General features: G+C 38.3%; 1 protein-coding gene across 11 annotated transcripts in view; it reads right to left on the minus strand.

Moving 5' to 3' along the window:
- Positions 1-27,899, minus strand: part of MARK1 (microtubule affinity regulating kinase 1) — a 61,522-nt gene that overhangs the window by 23,707 nt on the left and 9,916 nt on the right. For 8 of the 11 annotated variants that reach the window (XM_074579082.1, XM_074579078.1, XM_074579081.1 and 5 more), the window contains exons 2-7: positions 13,760-13,963; positions 13,007-13,060; positions 4,951-4,999; positions 3,728-3,793; positions 2,637-2,707; positions 1,607-1,663 (exon numbers count right to left, since the gene is read on the minus strand). In XM_074579082.1, coding sequence (XP_074435183.1) covers positions 1,607-1,663; positions 2,637-2,707; positions 3,728-3,793; positions 4,951-4,999; positions 13,007-13,060; positions 13,760-13,963 — 501 coding nt within the window. Of the gene's footprint in view, positions 1-1,606; positions 1,664-2,636; positions 2,708-3,727; positions 3,794-4,369; positions 4,502-4,950; positions 5,000-13,006; positions 13,061-13,759; positions 13,964-27,899 lie in introns of those variants that run through there. The other 3 variants (XR_012586026.1, XM_074579083.1, XM_074579084.1) reach the window with 3 other exon arrangements.

Below are 27,899 nucleotides of genomic sequence, written 5' to 3' on the forward strand. Positions count from 1 at the left end.
ACTGAACTTTTCAAATGAGTCTAGCATAATTCCACCCAAGAGAAGACAGAGAGAAAAGCAAAGAAAACAAATTCTTTTGGAGCCTGCCAGCCTCTGTTGCGAATAGGAAGGAGATGAGTAGCAGAGTACTTGTGACAGATGGTAAAGGGGATCCCGCGCGAATGCTGCGAAGCAGTTTTGTATAGTCCTGTGAGCAATGCAGTGAGCTGTACGCGCGCTACAGAGCTAAGAAATGAATGAGGGGTGGAGGCTGTAATGGGCTTTGTGAGAAGGAGCGATGTGCAGGATGATGAATAACTGCAGGGGTTAATGCAGTAAGACTCAGTAATATAGCTGGGCTGAGCAAGCCAGTGCCAGATAAGCACGAGAAGATGGCTGGCTCCCTCCTCCCAGCCAAGTATAGGGCTGAGACAACCAGTGAAAGCAGCTGGTTCAGCCAAGCCAGTGGGTCCCTAGGTGCAGCCTTCTGGAAAGCTCAACAACAGCGGCTGCAGTAAGCTTCAGGGAGCTTGACAAAACATTCATGGGCTCCAAACCACTGTGCAAGGTGCGGAGGAATTTTTTTAAAATCACGATTTCAATAAGATCCAGCCCTTTCCTTCCTTGCATTCTGACTTCAGAGTGTTGGCCAGGCACCTCCAACATCAGATGACAATGGTCCTGGGGCAGGGAGGACTCAGCAGAAAAGGATGTATTTATCCAGCACCATATGCACATGCAGGAGCTGGCAGATCGACAGGTATTAGAGAACAGATTTGTAAGAAAGAGGTTGACAGCATGCTGCAGTGTATTATAGAGAAAGTTAAGACAAAAGATACTGGTGAAAAGAACCCGTAGGAATTATTCAACCTCAGCTTTTCACAAGTATTTAGATACAGTAGTAAAAAAGAACCTACACCAGTGTTTTCTTTGTAAACATACAAAGCCACCAAAGCAAGAGCACAAGCCAGCTTTTAAGCAGGTGAAGATCTTGTGTCCAAGTCCCATGATATCTAAACTTGGCACAAAGACAACTTCAGACTGAAGGCTTAGGTTGTACCTGCAATTGATGAACTCTTTAACATGGTCTGGTATGTTTATACAGACAGATTGCTAGAAAGCATCAAAAAAAGGAAGTTCGAATAATTTCTGTTTACCTTCGATTTATTTTTCTGCCCGAATTAAACACTAGAGTATAAACCAGAAGTTCAAATGGATTAAAAACCTATCATATTTCTTATGAATCACTAAGAAAAGACCATTTTATATATCTTGCAAAATATTTTAACTGAAAATATTTTAATTAAGTAGTGCTGGCTGGTATCATTGAACTTCTGCAACTTCAGTGTTTAGATATTTGCATGGCAGCAGATAAAATTCTTTGGAGAGCATCTCTTTCTTAAAGCCATAACTGGAATAAAGACAGACATGTTCTATTCTTGTCTCTCCCCTCTTCCAACAGGCAAGATGCATTACTTTTGTGCTTCAGAAAATTGAGAATAAAATACATGTGATAGTACCCTCATTCACATGTTTGAGGCATTCAGAGAGCGGTAAGGACAAAAATATAGAATGAAATTAAGTCTTTACTGTCAACAAGCAAAATGAAAAATAAGTAACAGCCTACCTTAAGATCACGATGAACTATGCATTTCTGATGACAGTACTGCACAGCAGATACAATCTGAAACATCAAGATCATCAGTGAAATATTTTATTTCAATCTCAGTATAAGTTTTCGTATATCATTTAGTAATTTTGGCTCCTGGTATGATTCAGTAGAACATAAGAAATTAATAAATAAAGCTTTCATTCTAGAAAATATTCATGTAAGTTTCATTAAAGCTCAAATACTAAAACTAAAAAAATCCCTAAAAGCAGCTAATTTTCTTATTAAAAGAAGTTTAGTTTGTACTCCTCAAAGTAATAGGAGAAACATCTATTTCAAATGCAGATCACCCAACAGCAATAACTATAAAAGGAAATTACCCCATCCCCCAACCCGATAGCCAGATGTACCATCTCAGATTTTATCTTCTGAAATATTTGCAGCATATCTCTGCAATTCATCCTTGATGGAATAGTTCATTCAATATTTTCATCTACATCTTTCACATAAGTATAACAAAAAACAAGTCTGAAACAGCAAGTTAAAAGCAGATTCTTTACTTGTTAAGTATATACCTTAATTCTGAAAAATACCAAATTTTGTTTAATTATCTAATTAAAGCTTTTCACAAAAGATTAGGATGAGAAAGTTTGTAGTAAGAATATAAAAGCCTGTTACAGAATACCCTTTGTACAAAACAGTGTGACATGACACAGCAATACACGTCATCATATCAACATCTCCAGATAGAACATCTGTTAAATTCTGAAATATTCAGAAAAGGTTTGAAACCTCAAATGAGTCACAATAAAAAACGTGTCTCTTTGGAACATCCACTAAAAAAGAATGTAAAACAGTCTTACTATTTTTAGATAGTACGTAGGAAGCAGATATTTTTCTCTTCAGGGATTTTTTTCCACTCCAGCTTTAATAAACGTTATTACAACAATGAATATTTTTTTAAAGTAAAAGAAGTAGGCTCACACTCATGTCTATCTGAAAACACCATAAATAGAAACAAAAGAAAGAATGAATGTTAATTTCATACCTGCCTGAATTTTGCACGAGCCTCTTTCTCTTTCATTCTTCCATGTGCAACTAGGTAGTCAAACACTTCTCCTGATCACGACAAGAACAAAACATCAGTCCTATTGCCCAAGTTTTATTTTTGACTGTCATGCACAGTCAAATCATGCTTGAAAAAACCACTCCTCTCCCTTTTACACCCCCGCCTCCCCAGCTTCTTGAAGGGAAAGGAAATAGTAGCAATCAGGAAAAATTCCTTTCTACTGTTGGATTTAATTTTTCAGACATGTAATAGTCAACACATATAAAAATGGAATCCTTCATACTAAGGCTTCTTCAACTTCTAAAATAAATTTACTTAAACAGTGAAACAAACTAAAAATTTACTTTAATCATGCAAAACATTCATATTGCATGTAAGACATACTGGAAAACAGGCAACTTGTTAGTACCAGGTTTGTTTTGCATATCTCTATCAGCTTCACTTAGCAGTATCTATATTCTTTCTGTTTTTTTCCTTCTTGTTCTCTTTCTAATAAAGCTGCTCAAATGCTTTTCAGATCCTCATCTTTGCACTGTCTGACTGACGGGCAGCCTTTCCTAGCTGGTCACAAGCCCTGTGCGGGATTCCCTTCCCACATTCAAACATTTCCCATTCAGACGCTGAGCAGCTTCTCAAGCAGGCACCCACTAACTATCTCACTACGATACTGCTGCTCGCCTTTCCCATGTTCCTTATTCCCGCCCCCTGGACCTGCCTCTCCAAGTGCTTCGTCACACATTTTCAAGATAAAATGAGGCACTGGTGCTTGCCTAAACGTAGCAGATAAATACTGAGTCAGGTTTTTGCCAGAATCAGCACCAGATTATCTCCCAGTATTCCACTGGAAACCTCAGAACGGTAAGTCCCCTCCAGCACAAACCTAATAGGTTACCTTACAGAATGTGATGCAAGCAAGAAAGTCTGCCCTGGGAGATCTGCTAGGACTGTTGTGAAGGCCAGATTGGAACAACCCATTAACCATAACATTCTTAAATTGTTCCTAAGCACGCAAGCGGCGTGGCTTTCCGTATTTCAGTTTATCCTTTAAGCAGAATTAAGAATCCACTTACCCCCGCTGGCATATTCCATTACCAAATACAATGTCTTTTCAGTTTCAATAACTTCAAATAATTTTACTGCAAGAAAAATGAATGAGAGAGAGATTGCAGCAAGGAGCAAAAGCACCACAAAATAATAAAAAAGTTATACTCATGAAGTGAGTATAATTTATGACCAGTAATAACACTAATCCATACGAGAACTTTATATCCTTTAGGTTAGCATTCTTTTGAGGGGAAAAAAGCAAAATTAATTTCTAAATCACAGTTGATAATAAAAGCATATTAATTCACAATTTTCTCAGAAGTTTATGCACACTGTACAAACAAGTTCATGCTTAGCAATTAGTGTTTAATTTGACACAGACATCTTTAAGATCATACAAACCTTTGTGTTTCACTAGAAAACTGCTCCCAGTTAGAAACCTGAGATTCCGACCAACTAAAAACCGAGTGGCTATCAGAAACATTAAGTCTGAAAGACTTTCCTCAACTTGTAACAGTAACCACTTATTTAAAGCAAACACACCCCGACCACCACCCCCAAGAAAACAAAAAAACAGCAGAAGCTGAGAACGCTGGAAAAGCAACAAACAATTCAAGGGATGAGAAGGGAGCGCCTTGCATGTAGTAACTTGTACACCTCATCCGTACCTTGTATGCAACAAGCCCTCTGGCCGATTCAGGACCATTAACTGTCTCTGGAACAAGACTGTCCAGCCCTCCTCAGCCAGAAGAATTGTCATCACAAAGTAGGGCCCTGAAGCTGTGGGGTAGGTGAAAGAACTAAAGCAGAAAGGGAAAATTACATACTTCGTAATTCTAATTTTCTGAAAAATATCAGTCAGAGGGAGTCTTTCCTAGACTGAACTAATGGAGTTTTGCTACTTTCACCTAAGAAACTCCTGGTTTTTGGCCTCAAGAGTAATTCCAATGGAAGAGCAACACATGGAGTTGGGGCCCTCAGTAGACCGGAGCACTCAGCATCTCCGACTTTGTGTTAAGGTTTTCCTGGACTTGGCAGTTTATCTCCTTAGAGCAAAATTCTTTTTTCAAGCAGAGTCAATAAAGGAGGTGAGACAATGAAGCACTTACCGAATGCTCACTGTCCTATTATCTCAAAAAAGTTTAAGGAACAAAAGAATAGCAGTAAAGTGCATTCAAATAAAGCCAAAGAGAGTAAAATGTAAACAGTATAATAAAAAAAAAAGTTTGCAGAAATGCAGAGCTCCTACCAATATTGGGATGATTCAGTATCTTCATTATTCGTACTTCTCGAAACAACTGTCAAGGAAGCAAGACAATTTTCTTAGAGTGTGCTTATTAGGGAAAAATTACGCAAGATATACAATTTTAGCTGGCAAAAAGGAGCAGCATAAGCCACAGAAAATAGCATTAGCATAAAATATAGATAAATATAGCGCAGTGAACTCCAGAAAACGTAAACTAACATAATCTAACATCATATAAAAATAACCACTACCACCTACGTACCAAAAACAGACTAATTTTTAAGCTTTATACAAACAGACACAGGGAAGTTTTATAGCCCTTTCTGGAGATCCACACTGACCAAACCCAATGGATTATTCACACAAGTTTTTGTTCTCTCTCTGCTCCAATGTCTTTGGTGACTGGCAAGCTCAGCTAACTACCCTGAACGCATACAGAACTGTGGGTGCAAATACAAGCTGTAGTATGACAGAAGAGTCAAACACACAGATGTTAAAATGGAATGAGATACCAGGAATGCTGACATCCCCCAGCGCTGCCGCTCCACAAAGGTGGAGTGGGCGAGCTCACTTTTCTCACAACTACCAAAATTTACACTGGTCACAAACAGTGATGTCCCCTCTCCTCCCAGCAAGGCCTGAAGGTTTATGATTGATGGAAGTCTGCTTTCTGATCCTGAACCACATAATTAAAAACAACTGGACAAACTTATAGCCTTAAGTGTATATACTTAAGACAATGGTGGACTTAACATTTATTTATTTTTTTTAACCCAGAAACAAGAGGTCTCCATTGTTAAATTTCTGGCATTCATGGGTTTATTGATTAAATAAGAGGTGAAGCAAGACTAACCTAGGGCCTCAAAGGGAAGAAGGCAAAGGAAAGGAATCCAAAATGACTACATAGCTCTGTTATTCTATACTTGAGGCTGTCAATACTGATAAGCTTGCGCTGCTTTCCCTCACGTGAACAGCATAAACCCATCATCAAATCTATTTACTGTGCTGCATGCTCTTTAGTCCCATATTGGGCTGAAGTAGGATGCCGAAACGAAGGAAGAGAAGTTCACTGGCTTCAGTCTAATGCTTAGACATTTTTGAAACCTCTTAGCACTACAGTCCTCCTTATGGAGAAACTTGGCTCAACGCAGAAGCGTGTTGTTGCTGTTTTGCACGCCTGATGTCTCAGAGGACATCTCCCCCTCCATTTTCAAAATTAGTCCCATTTGTTCAGATGCTACCTTGGCTAAAGGGTACAATTATGCAATCCAGAGACTGAACACCTCCTCAGAGAGTAGCACTTTAGTGTCTATTTTATGATGGCTGAGGCTACAAGTTAAGAGAAATTAAAGTTCTTTTGTTTAGACAACACTGATGGTTTTTTACTCCATTTGTGCAACTTAATGATAACATTTCTAAAATTCTGCATTTATTCTACAAGTTAAGACTACAAAGCAACAACTTTTTGAAATTCAGCTTTTGATCAAGTAATATTATTGCAGTTCTGTATTTACATTATTTAAGTATTTCATGCTAGTTACTATCCACTTGCCTTATAATTGCCATGAAAACAATTTCAGATGGAAGCAGAGATTATAAAAGCATTTCTCTGAGGAAACATGAACAGTCTGATGCAGTTTGCTTGTGTTCAACGCGTAACACATGGATATGTAACACTATGCACTAGAATTAACTTTAGCAAATCTTGTTTCCTCATAAAGTCAGTTATTCCCATGAAAAAACGTCATACCAAGCTGTTCTTAGTGCATTTTTTCTGTTTTTTTTTCCTGAGTATTTGAATTTGTTGCACAAGAAAACGTTTCTCAGCTAAATCAATCTCAATTAGTCAGAAGCTAATAAATCTAAACCAATAGATGGTACGGCTTCAGAAGAGCTTCTAAGCAAGTATGTGGAAAACTGAAATTCCTGCCAGAAGACTGGAAAGATATTTCCTAACTTAACAGTATTAACGCTGGTATAAAAGTTACAGCAATGAAGGCATGTCTTCATAAGCAGGATTAAAATATTTGACTTCTATAAATAAAATAATTTAGTATCTAGAAAAAAGACCATTAAGAAACAATCTGACATGTAAAGTGAAGCACATAATAATTGCCAAAAAAAAGTGCATTATTCTGTTCAATATTCTCACAGGATTTAGAAGTTTACCAATTGGTTTAAGATTCAAATTGATTTTACAGTGACACGAAATTTTGTTCCACATTGTATGTAGTTTTTTCTTCCATAAAGAAAAGGCCTATTAGAAAACAGACATAAAAGTCTATTTTCCTCAGGACAGAACGTTACTGACCTGATGCAGATGCCTTGTTATGCGAAAGAAACATTTACTCGCTCTGGTTCTGAATAGAAGACATCACTGAGACCCAAAGTATGGGTGGCTTAGGTTTATTCCATACAAACACCAATAAATTTTTTTTACAACATCTTGTATTATATATATCCTGCTGAATAGACATTTTTCAGAAAACTGAAGCACATGTTGTCACACAAAAGCAGGTACACAGTCCTGGTAGTCACCATTAGTATATCAAGAGGAAGTAACTAGTCTCAACCTTTTGAAAGAAAGCAGCTATTCTAAGACAAATTCTAAAGGAATTCAAAGTCACAAGGTGAATCTGGGTATTTTCTTGCTGGTTAGTAGCTCTGAAGTGGGCTGCTTGTTTGTTTGGGGATGTTGACTCAAAGGCTCTTTTAATGTTGGTTGAAATGCGTTTGCATGCTTCGAGCAAGAACTGGACAAGGCTGAAGCAGCTTAAGTTATGTTAGGTGATGCTCATCCACACAAATCACATCAAGCACAAGCTGAATGGAAACTGGCTATTTTATTTTCCAGACAGGATGGTGTCAGCCTCCCTGCAAACGTATGACAGCAGGGAAAGAGAGAAATCAGCAGAGTAAAGACTGAAAGAATAGTTGAAATCTTGGAATCTACCTGCTGACTAAATGGCTTGCTCTGAGAAAAGACTAAAAAAACCCCTAAGCGGCCGTATTCGCTACAAGGCTCCTCTCCCAACTGCCTGCCCACTACTGGAACTGCAGCACACAAGTTTGCCTTCTTCATGGGGAGCGCCTCGTTCCTCAGAGCTTGTGTTTTACAGCTGTTATTGGCTTCTGAGAAGTTTCCGGCAGTTGTTTCCCTGGCAACCCACATTTTCAGACATTTTTCTGAAGTAACTCAGGTATAGGCATCTTGCAAATTAGGCAGATGTAACTTACGTATTCCATAATACTGCTATGTAACTAAGTCAAGCAGCTTTGCTAAAGCTGCTTGGCATGACAGATACCTTCCAACTCAGGAAGAAAGAAATGGTTTGAAAGGCTGAAAGAACAGAAATAATGGAACAGCACTGCATAGAGACCACAAACACAGGCATATTACACTTTGTGTTGTTCCTGACCCATACGGTCCAAGGGGACGTGTAAGGGTCTCTCAAATGAGGAGTGAGGACAAAGAGCAGGGAACGTTATTTCAATATAGGTGTTCAAAACAGCAGAGAGGGAGCAAGATGGAAACAGGGCAAATGGACTGTTCTCTGGAGTCCTGATGTATATTCAGGATTTTATTTGGTGCAGTATAAATGCACATTTATACAAATGAAGAAAATGCCAACACTCACACCTTCAATTTTCTCTCACAAGAGATAAACAATCTAGAAAAATCTCTGAACAATGGATAACACTTGGATAAAAGCATTAACAGTATTCAAGTATTAGAGTACATTCTTTTACATTGCAACTCTGCATTACATGGAGCGCTACTTTGGAATAAGCTCCCCCCACACACACACACTTTCCCCTTGCAGAAACATGCTGGTCATAAACACTACTTATGTCAATAACTATGTATTTACAAATATATCTTTAAACAGTAGCTACTACACCCCTCAATAATACCCAGGATACCTCTATTTGCAAAGGAAGAGATGTATTAAAGCAACAAGGCCATAGGTATTTCCTACAAAGCCAAGTCTGGTAATTTTATAGAAATCTGGACAGAACAGTGAGATTAGTTCTGCTTTTGTGATGAGGCGAGCTGCAGGGTTATATAATGATCTATTTTACTGATAAAAAATAGAGCTTTCAGAACTCACACAGGTGTGTCTCTTCTTGAGCAGCAGTGCACTACTCTCTCACAAGGTGTAAGTGCTCCCTGACTTCTGTCCCCCCACCCTGCCACACATTTATAGGACTACTCTTCATTCTTAAAGTGCTAGCATTCAAAAAAGCTCTTGAACAAGCATCTCCTTGTTGCAAATGGGTTGTAGCCTCAATAGCTTCACTTATAGTAGAGGACAGCCTGCACCGTACTCAGTTCATGGAACTTGTACCTATGGAAAAGGCACAAGGCTTGAAAATTGGATTCCTGCTTTTCCAGTTTCGTATTTCAGGGCACAGACTGCAGAAAGTACAAAGATCTTCTGTCACACCATTGCTAACACTGCTACTTGCTGTCAGGTTGACATCTAGGTTTAAGATTTACTATTTTAAGTCACTACAGTCGAACTAAAAACCTTCAGTTAACCAAGACTTTTTGGTGGTTTTTTTTGCTTGTTTTGGGGGGGTTTTTTTGGTGGTTTTTTTTTTTTGGTTGGTTGGTTTTTTGGTTTTTGTTTGCTTTGAAAGACGTGCTTGACTGCTTCTCTAGTTTCTAAATCATTACTGAGAAGGGATGTTGCAAAAACCTGTAACTTTCAACAGGTAACATATTGAAATTGTTCAAAATCTTCTACTACTTCTTTACTTCTGTTCTGCTTTTCTTAAAAACAGAATCTAAGTTCAAGGCTTTACATATGTTTAAAGAATAAAAAGAAGCCCACTAATGCCTAAAAAGGGAAAAGCTGAAATGCCACTTGCTAATCTAACCTATTCAGAAAAAAAAGCACCTTCTGCTTCACTGCCAGTTTGCAGAAAAGGAACAGAATGCTACTTCAGAAACACCCCTACTGAAGCCAGTATGAGATGACACTTTCAACGTAGCAGACATGCAGAAAATAGAACAGCTATTTTGATATAATTTCTAGTTATGATGAAACCCAAATACTTACATTTGTGAACAAATTACAATCATGACAGTGGAAAAAGCTAAGTCAGTACCATATGTTACTATCAAGACAGCAAGTTCACAAAGAAGCCAGCTCTGTCTTCTAAACAGGTTCCCACTGAATAAGATGGGAACCACATACTGAACAAATTGAAAACAAAATAAGAGGCAGTGCCCTTAATTCAACTTCTATTTAAAGAGGTAGAGGTCCTGAAGCAAGAAATATAATGTAATTTAAGACTATCACACTGCATACACAAGGATACAAAATTAAGAATTCACAAATACTCATGTCATCTCCTAACACTGGATGGTTTAAATAACTATGTCTCCAAAGTACCCTGTCCATACTATACGGCATAAATAACATTGGAGAGTGGCTAAGAACAAACTAAACACTTCCTTTGCTTTCATACCCTTGACTAACTACAGACCCAGCTTGCGTGACACTTTCAGCAACTGAAGTATGTGCTCAAGTATCTCTGTTTACAAAACAGAACAGTGCAGGAGAGGCTATGATGCCTCAACTCATTTTACTTAATTAGGTCACTAGCAAGTACTACGGCAAAACCTACTTGTACTTGGTATCCCTTATAATATAGTGAATGGAAAGGGGATGCTTTTGTGAATGACCCTGTGCCTAAGACCAGTACATATGTCGTCTTTGATTAATAACAATCAATAGTGATTGAAGGCCTAAAAATTTTGCTGACCTGCGTACAATTTACCAGCTTGGAAGTTCTAGAGATTGTCCTCTCAACCACACTAATTTGAATGAGTTCAAACTCAGGAGTGGTATTTCTGTGGCAGTAACGTACTCCACTATTCCTTTAGAAACATTCATTAGAAAAGTGTCTGTTCCTATTAAAACAGCGCTATCACCACTTCCCATTCCCAGCATTACCTCCTGAAGAAAAAACTGACTACTTAACAGTCCTAGCTACAGTGTAAGTCTGATGACAAAATTATAAAAATTCACATTACAGTGATACTATATAGTACATAAAGAATCACAAACTTTATGTAATAGTTCACTGCAGAAATAAAAATAAAGATGACTGATTTCATAGAACAGAACAAAAACATTTTATTTACAATACATAAATGACTTATCAAAATACTAACAGAAGAAGTAATTCTAAGTGTGCTGATGAACCACCCTCCTACCGTTATGTGCTTTAAAAAACTACAGCTGTTTGAGTGACTGTGCAAAATCTGTGCTTAAGCTTACTTAAAAGCTTTCAGGGAATCAATATCCAGTTTCACTCAAAATTCTCAGGAAACCGTAGACATTTAGAGCTTCAAAACACAAGATCACTTTTTCTGAAAATTACAATTAGGATGTTACAAAGCAATATTTTATACCAACAAGTTATCACACTTTTCAGTGAGATGAGTAGAAGATGCATGGGTTAAATATTTCTAGAAGTTATTGAAAAATAATAGAATTGTGTTTAAATCACTACATTTAACTTCTGTCCTTAGTTCTGTTATAAGCTGCTTCTAACTGTACCTAAAAATGTTTCTCTTGTTATCAGCTTCCCACTCAAAAAACAAAGAGCAACGCACTATTACACAAGTATTTTGCTTATTACTTGTGCAGTGTGACAGCATCTTTTGTAGGCTATGACAGTTTCATTTATACTTGGAATGATTTATTGAATTATTGAATATTTTTGTGTGAGATACAGCTTATTTCTCATTAAAGCAATTATCCCAGAAGTAAGGTTTTTATGCTTAGTTTTCCAGAAAGTTAATATTTTTTTACCCTCTCATTGCTCAACAGTGAGACAAACTCCTGCAACTCCCCAAGAGTAAACACCAAGCTAGGTAGGAAATGAGCTATGTGAACAGCACAGGATTTCCCCAATATGCTCTATCACGTGCTGCCTCTGTGGGTCCCTCTTCACTAGCTCAAATATTACCAGGGAGATCTGCTTAATATAGGATACAGGACTTAAGGATAGCAAAGCTTTTGCATGGACTCTGCACAGCAGGTTGAATTAAAAAACAAAACAAACCAATCTGAAGAACTCACACTCAAACAAAAACACTACAGAAGAGAAATCAAAGCAAAGAAATCAAAGAATGAAATTAAATCAAAGAAAAAAGAAATTAAAGCAAAGTTGTTTGTAACTCCCTATAACCAAAGTTACACAATAAAATAAATGTAACAGCAGCCGGAGACAAAAAAAACCCACAGCAATAAGCCCTAGCCTCTTTCTCTCATCCTACAGCTACAGACAGCAGCGGTCTAGTATTTGTAAACAGAAGATATCCCAAATTTTTATAATGGGCAACCTCCAGTAGGACAATACATTTCTGTGCTTCAGCCAAAACCAAACATATGCATAGTTAAATAGTAAAAAACCCCAAACCAAACAAAGAACCCAAGGTTTTGTTAAAACACTTCTCACAATGGTTATGAAGGACTTCTGAATTTCTATCTATAGGCACAAACAAACAAGAATGTTCTGATTACACTCAGACATTTTGTCAATTCTATAAACAAAAAGTAATTTTCACAGGTCCCTGGAGTTTAACAAATATTGTATTAAATTTGAAAGAACATAAAAACAAAGGTAAAAAAACAACATTAAACCCATAAAAACTGGCACTCTCGTAAGTCCACAAAACCCAATTACTACATTAAAGAAAAATACTATCCTGTACAGCATTATGTCTTGATTTAGTATGTAGACAAACTGCTTGTGTACCTAATTAGATACAAATGCTCTTGTCAACAACGAGGAAGGCTGGAGGAAGAAGGAAGAGCAAAGAAGCAATGCTGATACAGGAACCACATGAAGTAACTGCCCTCAGACAAATTGCACATGCACATTATAGCAAAAGCAGTAAAATATCACTGTCTTCCAAGGTCGTACATACACAAAGATGTTTTTGATCAAGATAAAGGCACTCCATGTTTTTGTTAAGTAAATAAAAGATCACAGTTCAACTGTTTATAGAATTTTAGATATTATGGTGTATTCTTACCTTTTGCAGACTAGTAGGATTTAGCTGGGTTTTATCTATTATTTTCACAGCAACCTTGGGAAAAAACAATCAACCATGGATTATTAAACTCAGAAAAACGTTTGAAGAAAAATGTATCGCATCTCTGTGAGCAAAAGCACAGATATGCCTAAAAGACATGCATATACGTCTGCTTTTATGCATTTCACCAAGCAAAATTTCTGCCCTATTAGGATCTACCAGCAGGAGCTCAGAAATTTGCCACCAGACGGTACCACCAAGGAATCAGTTTTGTACTTCTGTCAGCGTTTGGACAGAACAATGTTATCCCGTCCACTCCAAAACCAGGCCCTTCAAACATAAGATCTATCTATCAATAGATTTTAATATCAAGGATCTATCTGTCTAACAACAGATTATCATTACCAATGAAATCTATCTGTCAATAGATTTCTCTTCAGTTTTGCAAATGCTTGGGGAGGAATTGACCCTGTCCCAGGGCCCAGAGATGCAACAAAGTTTTGATCTCTTCGCCAAGAAGTTACATTTTATAAAAGGGGGTGAGTGGTTAGAGGGACAAAGCTTGGGCCCCTCCTCAGGTAACTTTTCTTATATCCTGAAGCAGCCTCTCTGCGTTTTCCTTTACGATGTCAAAAAATGTGTTTTTTCTATTCAGAAGAGAAAGGTAAAATAATAGCAGAAATACTTATTATAAAGAGAATATAAAACACTGTTGGCCTTTTTTTTTTTTTTCTTCTTTCTTTAAAGGCTTACCTCTCTTCCAGTAAGCACATGTCTTGCCAGTTTCACTTTGGCAAAATTTCCTTTTCCTATTGTTTTCAGTAAGCGATAATTTCCAATGTGAGGGTGCTCTTCATTGGTAGACGTAATGGAGTTTCTACATCGGGGGATGTTTTGTCTGCTACTTGACTTGATAGGCTGGACATGTGGTTCAGTGTATCCATCCACAGAGGTATGCTGGAAGACAGATAAAATAGTTGGGAATTTAGCTACTTGGATTTTAGACAGTTGCAGCAAAACAGACTAAAAGCTCAAAAAGGTGTAGAGGGGAGTAATTTATTTACTTTTACAAGCATAACTGATAATTTTGGATGGTAGCTTAAGCAGAACACGCGGTCTTTGGGCAGAGTTTGACGCACGCCTCAAGAAAAACGTCTGCAGAAACATTTTACCAGCTCCAAAAGTAAAACTAGAGACACCTAGGCAGTAATCAACAAACCATTATAGACTTTTTTTGCCAGACTACACACTATACTACTATGTTTCAAATAAACTTGTCTAATCATAAACAAATTTAGTCTTTTAAAAATACCCAGTACAAAAAATGTTTGTATTTTGGCATATTTGGAAACAAGGTTTCACTCAATTATTCATCTCAAATAACACTATGAGAGAAATATTTTACCATGTAAGTTTTGTTCCCCAAACCTGTTTGCAATTTTTTGTAAGTCACAGAAGTTCTCATTCAAGTAATGAACAATCTATATCATGACTTAAAAATAATCTATTCTTAAAAAGAAAACCCTATGCTATCTCATAAATATATTTTAAAATTCAAAAATTCTGAAGAACTAAAAGGATGTTATTTTTAATGCATGCCAACACATCATCCCACATGAAATGTTAGTCACTGAAATCTGCAGTGCTTCTGTCCTCTTCAGCTTCCCAGTATATAAGGGGCAAGATACAGATGGGGCTTGGAAGCGTTCCAAGGAGAAAACAAAACAACAGAAGATGTCAAAGGGGTGTTAAATGTTTCAGTATTTCAAATGCTTTCTAACATTAGTGGCAGATAGGTACAAATGTTGCTAAGCATAAAGCGGCAACCAAACTCAAGACACCTTAGTATTTTCCCCTGATTCACTGTTTCAATCAAGAAGTGGATCTCTGTATCTTTGCACAGAGCACTAACGGAGCCTGCTTCTTTACAGACCAAAGGTTTCTAGATCTTTGACCTTAAGCTGAAAGCTGAGCGAGAAGGCAGAGAGAGGTTTCGCTGTTTCTCCCAATACCCAACCGAAGTTGGTCTATACTGATCTCACCTGTCATTCCTTATACACGTAATTATTTTCTTATACAAAACGGAATTTAAAGCAGTGCTTCCAACTTCATTGTGCATTATTATAGACTGAAGTCAATCCCCTCCTGTAAACACCCAGGCTTTACAGACAGTCCCACTGAGACAAGCAGAGTTATTTTGGGACATAAGCACTAGTAGAATTGGGAAAACTAGCAAACATCTGCAACAGAACCGGAAAAAACAAGGAGTATACCACAACCAGAACGTTCTTCCCAAATGTAGCACAACTCTGCTTACATCACCTCCAGCATTATTAATTATTCACTATGGCCAGGAGAACGGTCCTAAATATAATTTTCTGTTTGTCTTTTCATTACCCAAGTTTCTCTGCAAAATACTACTTTACCCCCACTGCTAAACCTTTTTCCAAATTACTGCAGAACCAAGCAAGCCAGGCACATTTAGATTCTGTATATCGGACAAACTTATTCAACCACGAAATAACACGCTAGCAATAGTATTTATCCTTTAGAAGCAGATAATTAAAATACTTTCTGTGGACTTGGAAAGAGAGGATCAGAAGGACAGCTCCAGGCAAAGAGGCTTTGAAACATTCCTTCAACATTGGACACTAGTCCTACATGTGATAAACCAGAGCCCAAATAAAAGTCTTGCCCAAGAGAACACCCTGACAGGATCAGCATTTATATGGTGGTAATAATAAATATTATAGCTGTACCTAGAACCCTAACCAGAGCTACAGCACTATGCTACACAAGCAAGGTTTAAAAGTCTTGGAGCCTATATATACACACACAATTAGATCTTCACTGCTTGAAATACAATGCCTACCAGAAGCATTAGCAACCCTAATATCAATTGCCAATTTCGTATGCTTCATAGGATTAGCCTACTTCCAGTAGATACCGGAAGGGATCTTTTAGATAAACAGCTGGATAGACAAGCAAAATCAATGCCATAGGCAAAGTGAAAGATGGCTTCACAGCATAGATCATTTTAATGCAGATTTAACAGGGAAAGCAGTTATTTAATTGTAATGACAATATAACACAGAAGCAAATCTGAAAAGGGAAAAAAAAAAAGTAGCAAGGTGCATGGTAATGACAATTCTGTATTTTGGTCTTTTAGTGACAGGAAAAACTAAGCCCCTCTGGATAGCTTCTTAATTTCTTAATTACTCCCTCTTAGAGAGACTACCTTCAGAGTCAACTATTCTCCCCAGCTATGCCCAAGGATGACAGGAAACATGCACAAAGAAGGTCAAGTTTCTTAGTTTGTGAGCCATATATATATATATATATATATATATATATATATATATATATATATATATATATATATATATATACACACACACACACACACACACACATACATACATAAAAATAACTTCTGAATTTGAACAGCACTGAATGAAATTCGAATTAGTCTTCTTAAGTCTTGCAATAGGCCTATCTTTTGCACATGAACAGCTTGCTATTGTTGGAAAGTAGAGAGGAATTTAAACTAGAAACTCATCAACTTCTAGAAATCAGCATTCATTGAAACTGAAACATAACAAGGTTAAAACGTTGGGAAAAAAATTATCAAGTTAGGTCAAATAATGGTATCCCAGAGATTATTTCCAAACAATGCTAAAGCTGAATTCCACAGAAGCATGCAATATCCACACTGTCTAGAAAGACAGGCTACGTAGTTTAAGATCTTTCTGGTCCATTACAATACATTCATTCATTATGCATCAGCTACTATGTGGCTATTTAAAAATGCCATTTCAGAAGAACAATCTCTAAATTCTGAGAAATTTTTCAGGGTGCTGGAAACAAGCGGGCTGTAAAAACCACCACCCTCCTTGAAGTTCACTGCCATCTAAAAACAATTCCAGCTAACCACCTGCATTTCTTACACTAGATTTTAATTAGGGATTCTGATATTTCTCTTAAAAATTATAGTATAATAATATTATATATAGTTATATTATTTTAATATACATATAATTTAGTGGGAAACACTACCTTACTACTACTTCATAAACATGACCCCCTGTATGTTCAGTTTGCGTCAGTGTTAAAATGTCTAGAAAGCAATACAAAATTAGATGTTTCTGAAAACAAAATGAGATTTTAAACAAAAAGGTGCAGCAGCAACAAAAGTTTAGAGCTGAAACAGTACATTAGAGCAGCCATTTAAGTATTTTGCGCATTAGTCAAGTATTTAAAAAACAAACAAGAAAAACCCCATACAAAACAAAATTCACCACCTTTTCAGAAATCTCAAAAAAGTAATTCTAGCACTCAATTTTATATTGTGACTGAAGAGAGCTCAGTTAACACTTATTACTCCTAGATGGGTTTGTTTCTGACACGTTTCATGAGAGTTATTACAGCAAGTCAATGGCACTGAAGATCACAAGAGAGTTAACCTGACCCATTGCTTCCCCAAGACTCAAAGCTATCATTTTCTGTGTTTACCCAAGGCAACTTTGCAAAAACAACATGACATGATGCCCAGACACATTATCTTTGAGAAAGTGCAGAAGAACTAACCCCACCAAGTAGACACAAAGCGTGTGCTCCACTATTTCGCTTACTCAGCGTCCTTTAGCCACTTGGGGTAGTATTCTCACGGACTGTACACTGTAATTAAACTTACATCATTACATATATGTATGCTCTTACAGCTTAGTCTTAAAAAATGCCCAGAACTACTCTGGCCACCAAACCACAGTCTTTCTCAAACAACACTGAAGGCCTCTATAGTCCCTCTGAGTAAAGGGGTAACTTCGACACATCGATCTGCCTACAGATACACCTTGCTTGATTAAACAAACATCTTAGTCCTGAATTTCCCCCTTCTTAAATTACTGGCAAGGCAAATTCCTTGGTACATGGAAGCAAAGTATGCACATGCGGTGCTAGAAAAGGCACATCATCACACTTCCTCTCTCAATATTATCTCCTGTTGCGAACTTAAGTTTCTTGCAGCCAGTTTTAATATTCATAACTGCAAACATTTTCAAGCATGTGTCATACACATGAGCATTTGTAACAGCTGTCATATTTTGCAAAGTAATCAAAATAGCTGGCCCAGACAGAGGGCGTCTGAAGGGTTTAGAAGACCATCTTCTAAATGGCTCTGATCTGCAACAGCTTTGATTCACAATACAGGGGAAGGAAAGGGGAGAAGGATGAGAAATAGTGTCCTAGCTGCTTCCACGTTTTAACTGCTTGCTGCCTGTAACTATTCCTTTAGGAGCTTCTAGCAAACCACTCGAGCAAGTCTTTTTCTTTTGCTGAAGTAACAGTCAAACTAAACTAGAAGAGTCCAATTTTTTGAAAGATCTTGGTAAACCTCGAGGTAGAAACCAAGAGAGATGTTCAGATCAGCTTGTTCTGCATCACATATCAAGAGTGCCCAGAGGTCCAGGTTTACAGGTATGAAGCGTGGTGCAACTCTGAACCACATATGATAATACCTGATCCACCGGGTAGTGCCAAAGAGGATTCACTCCTCTTCCATGTAAACCTCACATCTGCACAAAACTGCAGCTTACTCTTGCCACACGTACCCGTCACATCATACTACAATTAGTAAAGCACCTCTGATCTCAATCCAAACGTTAAGAGAGCGCTATCTACTCTAGCCTTCCTTACCTCTCAGACATGTACGAAAGTGCTTTGGAGAGGGCAATTAAAAAAACTGAATGTGTGTACATGATTCTTTTAATGATTTCTTATCAGCAATTAAACACATACCAGATTGTGAATGCATGACAGAAATTTTATTACAAAAAATCCAAATATTTAAGGTGATCAACCTACTCTACTAGAATGGAATAGTATGCAGGACTCTGCTCAAAAAAACCTCCCAAAACCCAAACAAACAAAAACCCCAGTGAGGGAAATGGAAAATGTATACACAGATTTCAAATTGGATACCAAGATCAATGCATGGCAGAGGCAGAAGAGAATCAGACAAAATTGTGAAAAGTTTGTCTTCAACTTGTACCCAACCCTGAGCCTGCTCACACAGGCTTTCCAGATGTGCACAAAGAAAATAATCAAAAACAGTCATGTGCATCTTTCTGTTTATATCAGATTTACATAATACATAGAATTCCAAGCATGAACTTTCGAAAGAGCGCAAAGCTCTCAGCAAGAATAAAGCTGGCCTCAGTCAAGCATATGGAAACATTTTCATTAACTGATGCTGTAACTCCAAAAAGCACTATATATATTTTTAAAAAAAAATAAAAAATATCCAAACTATAAGCATGGAGCTCAATATATACTATCAAGTGAAATACTAAACAAAATTACTTCCCCTTACTCTTTTTTGTATCTCTTTCCTTTTCTCCCCAATCATAATATTCTGCATTTTAAAAAAAAAAAAAAACCAAACTTCAAAGCTAATGGTAAAATATTTCTATTGCAAGATGAAGTACAATCCCTTAATGTCAATACATAGTAAAGATGCCTTTCTAAAAGCATACAAATATGCTGGCGATAGGTAAACTTATGTGTAGCATTGAGTAAATCTTACCCCCTGCTTGTTACTATGGTGTCTAAGCCCCTTAGAAGTTTTGGTGGGTTTTTTTGTTTTGTTTGTGGTTTTTGTTTGTTTGTTTCTGTTTTACATGCCCAACATAGCTTTGTGAGACATAGCAGAAACATGTTTGCCAACTTCAAGACAGAATTGTTTTTCTAATCACAAACTACACAGGATGCAATGTTTACAGCTCCCTACTTAAAGCAATCTAGGATAGACAAGAGAGCACCATTTACCAGTGCAGCACCATCCACAGCTAACCGATGGCTTTCAAGCTTCATACACCAAGTACTTGTAATTTTCATACGGTGACACTAACCTGTCACAAATCCTGTCCGTGTTATAGTAACCTTGCTCCCATTTTTTAATTTTGTTTGTTTTAAACACAACATATATGCCATATGGAAGGGTGAAGCTCACTAACACACTGAATCACAGATACGTTTTATTTAAATGATAAAAAAAAAAAATACCATGCGCTGGTCCTCCCCTGAAAAGTCAGTCAAAACATTTCAGAAAAACAAATACCATCATAGCATTAAATCAGGTCTTGTAACCCGAACTCAGCTAATATGCTTCCTCCTCTCCCTGGGCCTGAAGCCCTCAGCCCAGCCAGGCGTGCAGGTGCAGCAGAACAGGACCTTCCTGCCTTTGTTCCATTTCACTCAGAATTGGCACAGCTATTTCAACCTGGCATTTTCCTTCCTGACTCATCCCAAACACACAAACAAGATTTTCCAGGGCTAATTCAGTACAGTCGGCCCATATCATCTCCACTAATTGCTACAACAAAACTGAAGCCTCCCTGTAGCCTCAGTGAAAACTGAGACAAGTCAGCTAAAAGCTGCTGCAGTAAGCCACAGGTGGAACCGAGGGGAAGAAAAAAAAAAAAAAAAAAGGAAAAAAGGGAGTTTTTCCTAAAATCCTCTTATGTTTACTCATTTTTATTTTGTCATTTGGTATAGTACTAGAAGCTACAGTCATCCCTAGCAAGCAGAAGAGTAAAACATTTCCTGTCTTGTCAAAATAAAATGGTTTAACGTCCCTCACCCATGAAACCTAACAAAATCCTGCGTTTTTGAAGAAAAGCACTTGTGGGGGAGGAAGGAGAAAAGCTGCAGCCTCCTGGACACATGTAAACACTGCCGCTCACGCAGAGAGAGTTCTTTCAACATTTCTTGCTAGCCATTGCTCTTCCCTCAGGAGGTGATCAGTTTAACCGCGCCAGCCTTTTTTGACTTATTTCATGAGATCTTCAAACCTGTCAGCACAGAGGTCCCAGCAAGCATTCCCAGCTCACCCAGGAGATCCTGCTAGCACCCGGAGACGCAGGCAGCTATGGGGCACCACTGCTGAATGCCACAGCACTCACAGTTTGCTCAAAAACCCTCAGTAAAACAAAAAGAAAACGAAATGCTAATGTTGATCGTTAATTGAACCAACCAAACAAGAACAGGAACACACCGAACACACCCAGAAAGCGAAACTTCTGGCAAAGGAAACTGGCAGGAGTTTTTATTGCACTTATAAATGATGCAGCCAGGTCATTTTTCAACTGGCCTGATGAAAGGCAGGAGAAGAGAGACATGAAACAACTTACGGTTCAGAATCATGTCAAGCACATGGAGCTTCTCAAACATTTGCAGGAGTACAAGAAGTGGAAAATGCTTTAATATCAAACTTCAAAACTTAGGGGAAAGGGCTGTTTCTACAATCTGGAAACCCAAGGCCTGCCTCCAGACAAGGAAAACAGCAGCAAGAGGCAAGGTTTACTCACAAAAGAGAGACCAGATTACAGCGCTAAGCGTCTCTGATACTCACGATCAAACAACCAGTCTTCTGGGCCAGATGAGGTTTCTTCTACAGAAGAAAAGCATACATGCAGCTAATTGGGACCAGGATCTGAATCTCAACTCATTCTTTCTGTCAAAGTTTATGAAATGGGATTTTTTTCCTTGCCCACTGCATACTTAAAACGACTCTGGAAGAGTCCACATGTGGCATGACGGCTGCTGAAGCCAACCCAATGCTGCTGACATGCTCACACCCACTTACAGCCACACCACCACTGGGACAGGCAGCCAAGCCAGACAAAACCCAGCAACTCTTCTGCCAGGGTAACCTCCAGCTCCTTGAGTATGCAGACCTCCAGACAGTTTCCCAAGCATCAGCGCAGGCCCGAGGAGGACAGGGAAAGCCCAGTAGCACAAAGATGGGGCCACATCAGCTCTATGTTAAGCTTTCATGGAACCACACTGGCAGGACAGGAACAACATGGAAAAGAAAATTGAGCACACCACTTTTCTTGGTAATCCAGAGGCAAATCGACACTAGTAGTGAAACTTAAACTAGGAGATACTTATTCCCATTCCACAACAAGGTAAAAAAACAGAAGGACTGGGACAAAAAAAAAAACAAACAAAAAACAAAAACAAAAAAACCAACAACCAACCAACCAAAAAAAAACCCCAACAAAAAAACCCAACCAACTCAAACCAAAGAAATCCCACAAACAAGTAAGTAGACTTGCTTATTTGTGTTGTTCACCTGCACAGGTGTGTGAAACAGAAGAGCACACAAATGCGACCTTAAGAAGCTACCCTTTAGGAGTGACATGCATGGGGAAAGCACTCTTAACATTTCTGTTACATAAAAGAGAAAATTAAGTTACTCCTTTAGCAAGCTGGACAGCATTTCTAAAGTCTTTACATCCCCATTACTGGATCCATCCAATGGATCCAATGATGAATCCATCAAGAAAGATCACCATCTTATTTTGAAGACTATTTTACCCCAAGGTCTTATTAACTTTCTGAAGTAAAAGCCTGCTTCTAAAAAGTGATGAGATGACCAATTAAAATATCCAACCTGATAGCAATACATACTAATTGATGCACACATGTCCTAAAAAAGAAACCGTAGGGCAGTGCAGGACTCTGATGTTTGAGGATCACGTCAAGTTATGTTTCAAATGAAGTTACGCAATATTCAGAAGGATTTTCGAATATTCCTTTGCCATATAGCTTTTATGGACCTTTACAGATCTAAAGGGTATGCAGCCTCATCTTAATATTTCCCTTCGTACAATACAGTACATGGAACACAAATGCATCTAAAAGTAGTTGAACAACCAGTTAATTTTGAGAATTAGAATAGGAAAAAAATGCATGGCCCTACAGCAGATTAACAGGCTGTATCTCATGCCCTTCCACAGGAGCTGCAGCCCTGGAAGGGGGCAGGGAATCCTTCCTGACTTGTAAAGCACATTCATGGCCTCTTACACTAGAGCATACTGGCTTAGTTTCTTCAACTTGAAGGTTTAATAATATTTTCTGGTCCACCTCTCTGCAGCAAGGGCCTTCTGATGTCATTAACAAGTCTTGCCTCAGAAGACTGAAGTGCAGAGTGTCTACTGGACCCCATCTGCCAAGGAGATGCAGTTTTAGTATTTAAACCAGGATATAATCAGACTCAGCATTCTGCAGACATATTTTTTTCATAAGCATTGATACAAAATTTGACTTTTAGAAGTAACACATATTTTGGCACAGGAAAACCAACCACCTTCCTAAGAGAAGGAAGCACCTTAAGACGGTGTAGAATACTGCTACCAACGAGCCTGCACACAAGCAGCATTCAGTTACAATGATTTTGTCTACCAAGAACAGTCTAGCAGAGTCTGATCTGATGGCAGGAGCTGCAGATAAAGTTTTAAGGACCCCACCAAAATTAGTCGAGCTTCTGAAAGCATAAACCATATTTTACATACAGAGCAAGATTATGATGATGTATCCAAGCCAGCCGGTACAGTGGAATATGGTGAACTCAAAGCAAAAAAAACCAAAGCAAAATGAAGACAGTCTTCTGCTGAGTGTTCTCTGCCCTGTTTTTCATGTTAAGTGTTAATTAACAGATCAAATAAAACGTCCTCAGCTGGGCTGTAGCAACTATTTACCTTTATGTGGATAATGCTACACCAGATTTCAACTTCGCAAATATATTCCCAACGTTGCACAGATTTATGCTTAACTTCAAGCTGTCCAAACACTGTATGCCCCTTGGACCAGCTCATATCTTATGATCAAAGAGTGCGCTCTACACAGAGCTCAGACTACAATCTCCTCGGAGCCCCTTGTTTCTAAACTCATGCAACCACCTATTTTAACCTTTGGGCTTCAATTATTTATGATCACAAACTACCATAACTTAGCACTTCAGAAATATATGCTACTAGGAAACAAAACTGAAAAAAGGTGGGGGGGGGGGGGGGTGTGTGCGTGGAAGCAAACAGCAGCAATATTCCTCAAATATTTTGCGAAGTATGTAATAGAGCTAGAAAAAAATAGTTCTTTATATGCTTTAAACTGGTAGATGCAGTAATACAGTAGATAATGAATACTGACAATCACACACACGCAGATACCTGTCAATGTACTGAATTCAAACCATAAACAGAAATCATGTGTGAGTATAGCTGAGATGTAAAAGCCGAGCACAAGAAAAAGAATGAACATAACAAATGAAACGGTCCACGTTACATAAGTGAGCAAAGGAAGTGAAAGAAAAATATCACAGGATGTAAAGGAAATATTAAAAACAATAGATGCTGGGTTTACCCAGCCCATTAAAATAAAAAGGTAAGAAAATATGGAAGAAATAATGTGCCTCTATATATATGGATAAAGCTTAATGCAAGCCAAAGAATCTACAATTAAAGGGCTGAACAAAAACTACTATGTATTCAAAGTGAATACAGTCATTAAAACAGGCAGCCAATCCAACAGAAAGAAGAAAAGGTACAAAAAAAAAAAAAACGTATAACTTCTCTATTGAGCCCTTGACAGTCAGTGGCTGAGGAATCCCAGATCCCCAGCTATGGTCTTCAGACAGTACCCCAGCCTGCAAGCTGTCAGTGTCAGGCATTTCCAGACTGCTTTATTTAGATGGTGAGATACAGCAAATAACCAGTAGCGGCAATGGTGGTCTCCAGCCCACCATTAGTAGTGGTGACTCTTGGTTCTGTCCTGAGCTGGACATTGAAACAGTTTGGATAATGCTAGAGTAACATGTCTTACAGTCTGGAAATCCCCAATTGAGGTGGCTTACCTAATCAGACGCTGTCTCATGTTAAAACAGGAATTAATTTGATTCAGTCTTACAGAAGGGAAAGTCAGGAAAGCAGAGAAGTCATGGGAACCCGAGGACAATGTCAGCAAGTGACAGGGACTATCAATCTCCCTACCAGCAAATGGGAATCCATCCTCAAAACCTTACAGGGGAGTCATCCTTATGCAGATTTCAAACGGACATCACTGAATTATTCCAAATCTTAGGATGGGTCAGACAGCATAGTTATGTTCTGTCTTTACCAACAGCCTGGCAAGGGTCCCTCTCCCACCCACAGTCCTAAGATGCTCCTTGCCTCTTAAGAGATGAAGAGAGCCACAGCACTGTAGGAGAGATGATGACGTACCACACGCTCATAGAATGGTTTGGGTTGGAAGGGACCTTGAAGATCATGTAGTTCCAGTCCCCCTGCCATGGGCAGGGACACCTCCCACCAGACCAGGCTGCTCAAAGCCCCATCCAGCCTGGCCTTGAACACCTCCAGGGATGGGGCAGCCACAGCTTCTCTGGGCAACCTGGCCCAGCATCTCGCCACCCTCACAGCAAACAATTTCTTCCTAATATCTAGTTTAAATCTCCCCTCTTTCAGTTTAAAACCGTTACCCCTCGTAGTTACTCACTACATTCCCTGATAAGTAGTCTCTCCCTATCTTTCCTGTAGGCCCCCTTTAAGTACTGAAAGGCTGCTATAAGGTCTCCCCAGAGCCTTCTTTTCTCCAAGCTGAATAACCCCAACTCTCTCAGCCTGTCCTCACAGCAGAGGTGTTCCAGCCCTTGGGTCATCTTCGCGGCCCTCCTCTGGACTCGCTCCAACAGGTCCACGTCCTTCTTATGTTGGTGGCTCCAGAGCTGGATGCAGCACTCCAGGTGGGGTCTCCCCAGAGCAGAGCAGAGGGGCAGAATCCCCTCCCTCGCCCTGCTGGCCACACTGCTGGGGATGCAGCCCAGGATGCAGTTGGCTTTCTGGGCTACAAGCACACATATCCCTTTATGCAATGTTGTGATCCCTAAATTATCAGAGGCTCTCTGGGAACTCCATCTGTAATTTTTTTTTTCCTTTATTTACCAAACTAACTGGAACCCTTACAATCCCAGGGGATGAGCGCTATTGTGTTAAATATCTTTTTCATTTCACCAAGCAGCTAACAAAGAACCTATTCATTTTCTACCACTCAATAGCTGACTTGAAATCAGGCACAGCTTTCCACCCTCTCTCAAAAATTATCTGGAGGTAAACTTTGAATATACGATAACTGTACTACCTGCCAATATACTTGACAGTCTCACGGTATGCTCTCTTTTTTTTTTTCCTGTTTATCACCCACTGAGCTAGTCTTAGAAACATCTTCACTTAAATCAAGACAATATTAGGAAAATGGCTCACGCACCATTAATATTTCACTTTGTCATAGTAACTTTAGTCTAATTGTCAAGTGCTATATTTAATTCTGCTTCTTCAGGTTAGTAATTATTATGCAAAGGGAATGAAAACAAACAGATGGATACAGGAGTCCAGTTTGAGCCTTCTATGCTACTCCAGAAGGCCTGACACCACTCATTTTGAAAATAATTCTATTTAAACAAAGTATAATACACCACTAGGAAATGGATTTAACAAGTAAAAGTGAAAAAGCTTGTACACTACCAAAATACAGTTTTACAAAAGGTCACACAAAAAATAACAACAGCAATCAATATTTTGTCTTGTAGTATTTAGAAAACATTGAATTTGATTTTGATATCAGCACTATACTTCTGTAATCACTGGTTAAGCAAGAATAGCTTTCTTAAAAAGGACCTTTAAATGCAGTTTTTATTTTATCAGTCCACTTTGCCTTGCACAGGTTGAGGGATTAGATTTCCCTTAGCCTGTCTATGAAGACTGCTGTAGGCATACGTTCTCTGGTAATAATTATGTCTTCTCTTGACTAATTCCGGCATCTATATCAGATCGACCCTCATTGCTCATACCAACTTTCTGTAGATAAGATTTCTCTAGACTATGCAGTAGATGGAGCAAGAGTTTCATTGTGAAGTGCTTTCATGAATTTTCTTTGTTCATGTTCATCTTCTGTTCCTCCATCACTGGAAGAAAGAAGCCTAAAAAGCAGCCAGACTTGTTCATTTAATATCAAATTAGGAAAAGCAAATTTGAAAAGCTATTATATACAGGTATGCCTGGTAAAGACTACTCAGAGACAGTATTACTTTTTTCTGTATACAACTCATTGTATTGAACGATTACAATTGTTATTCCTTCTAGAGTGTGATCTTAAGCAGAAAATACTATTTTAGTCCTTTACCAAGAAATTACATTTTCCTGATTCTTTTTAACCACTGGTAGACAGTCCTTACTGTAATAATTGCAGCGGGAAGAAAATCTGATTACTGTTGGAAAAAAATTGCTAAATAAAAACTCAAATACTTTAAAGAATTCTATTACCTTCAATCGATAATACTATCTGGGATAGAGATATGAGTAAATACATTACACACATAATCCATTTGTGGAAAACAACCATATCCTCTGTAAGAGCTCAACGTAGCATTTAACGGGCTAAGGTAATTTCCACAGCAAAAATCAGACTCCTCTTAACACACGAGATTCTCTGAATTTTTGAGCTATGCCTCTGCTTATTTTAAGTAATGACAGAAATATCTAAGAATTAGAAAGATACTTATATATAACTGAAGCCAAGCATGCACTCTCAAAAGGAATTTCAGATATTTACTGTTTAAGCACAAGTAATTTACATTGCTGCTACACGTACCTCAGCTTGCCCTACAATTTGCTTCCCTAACTCTGCAACTCTCGCACATTAAATTCCTGACGTATCTACTGAGTTCATGAAGAAAATCTCTCTCTACAAAGAACATTATAAAATTGTGATGTCCTAAGTCACCATTATAAAGCTTTGGTTACTCTCTGCTGTTATCCGAGAGAAGAAAGCATGGTAACTTTAGTAGGGGGGAGGGAAGGAAATGTAGAGTGAGGAAATACAGCCTAACCGACAAGTATGTAAAGTTGTAACAATCCTTTTTGCTAATAATTTCAAGAAGAGCCCCAAAACAACTCCTCCCAGCCACCCACAGCAAAGAATTTCTTCACTCCTTTTCACTTTACTATTCAGATTATTCCCATACTAAAATAATCCTTGGGATTCATACAAAAAGATA

The sequence above is a fragment of the Larus michahellis genome, chromosome 3 (genome assembly GCF_964199755.1).
Source record: "Larus michahellis chromosome 3, bLarMic1.1, whole genome shotgun sequence".
In the NCBI taxonomy this organism is placed as follows: domain Eukaryota; kingdom Metazoa; phylum Chordata; class Aves; order Charadriiformes; family Laridae; genus Larus; species Larus michahellis.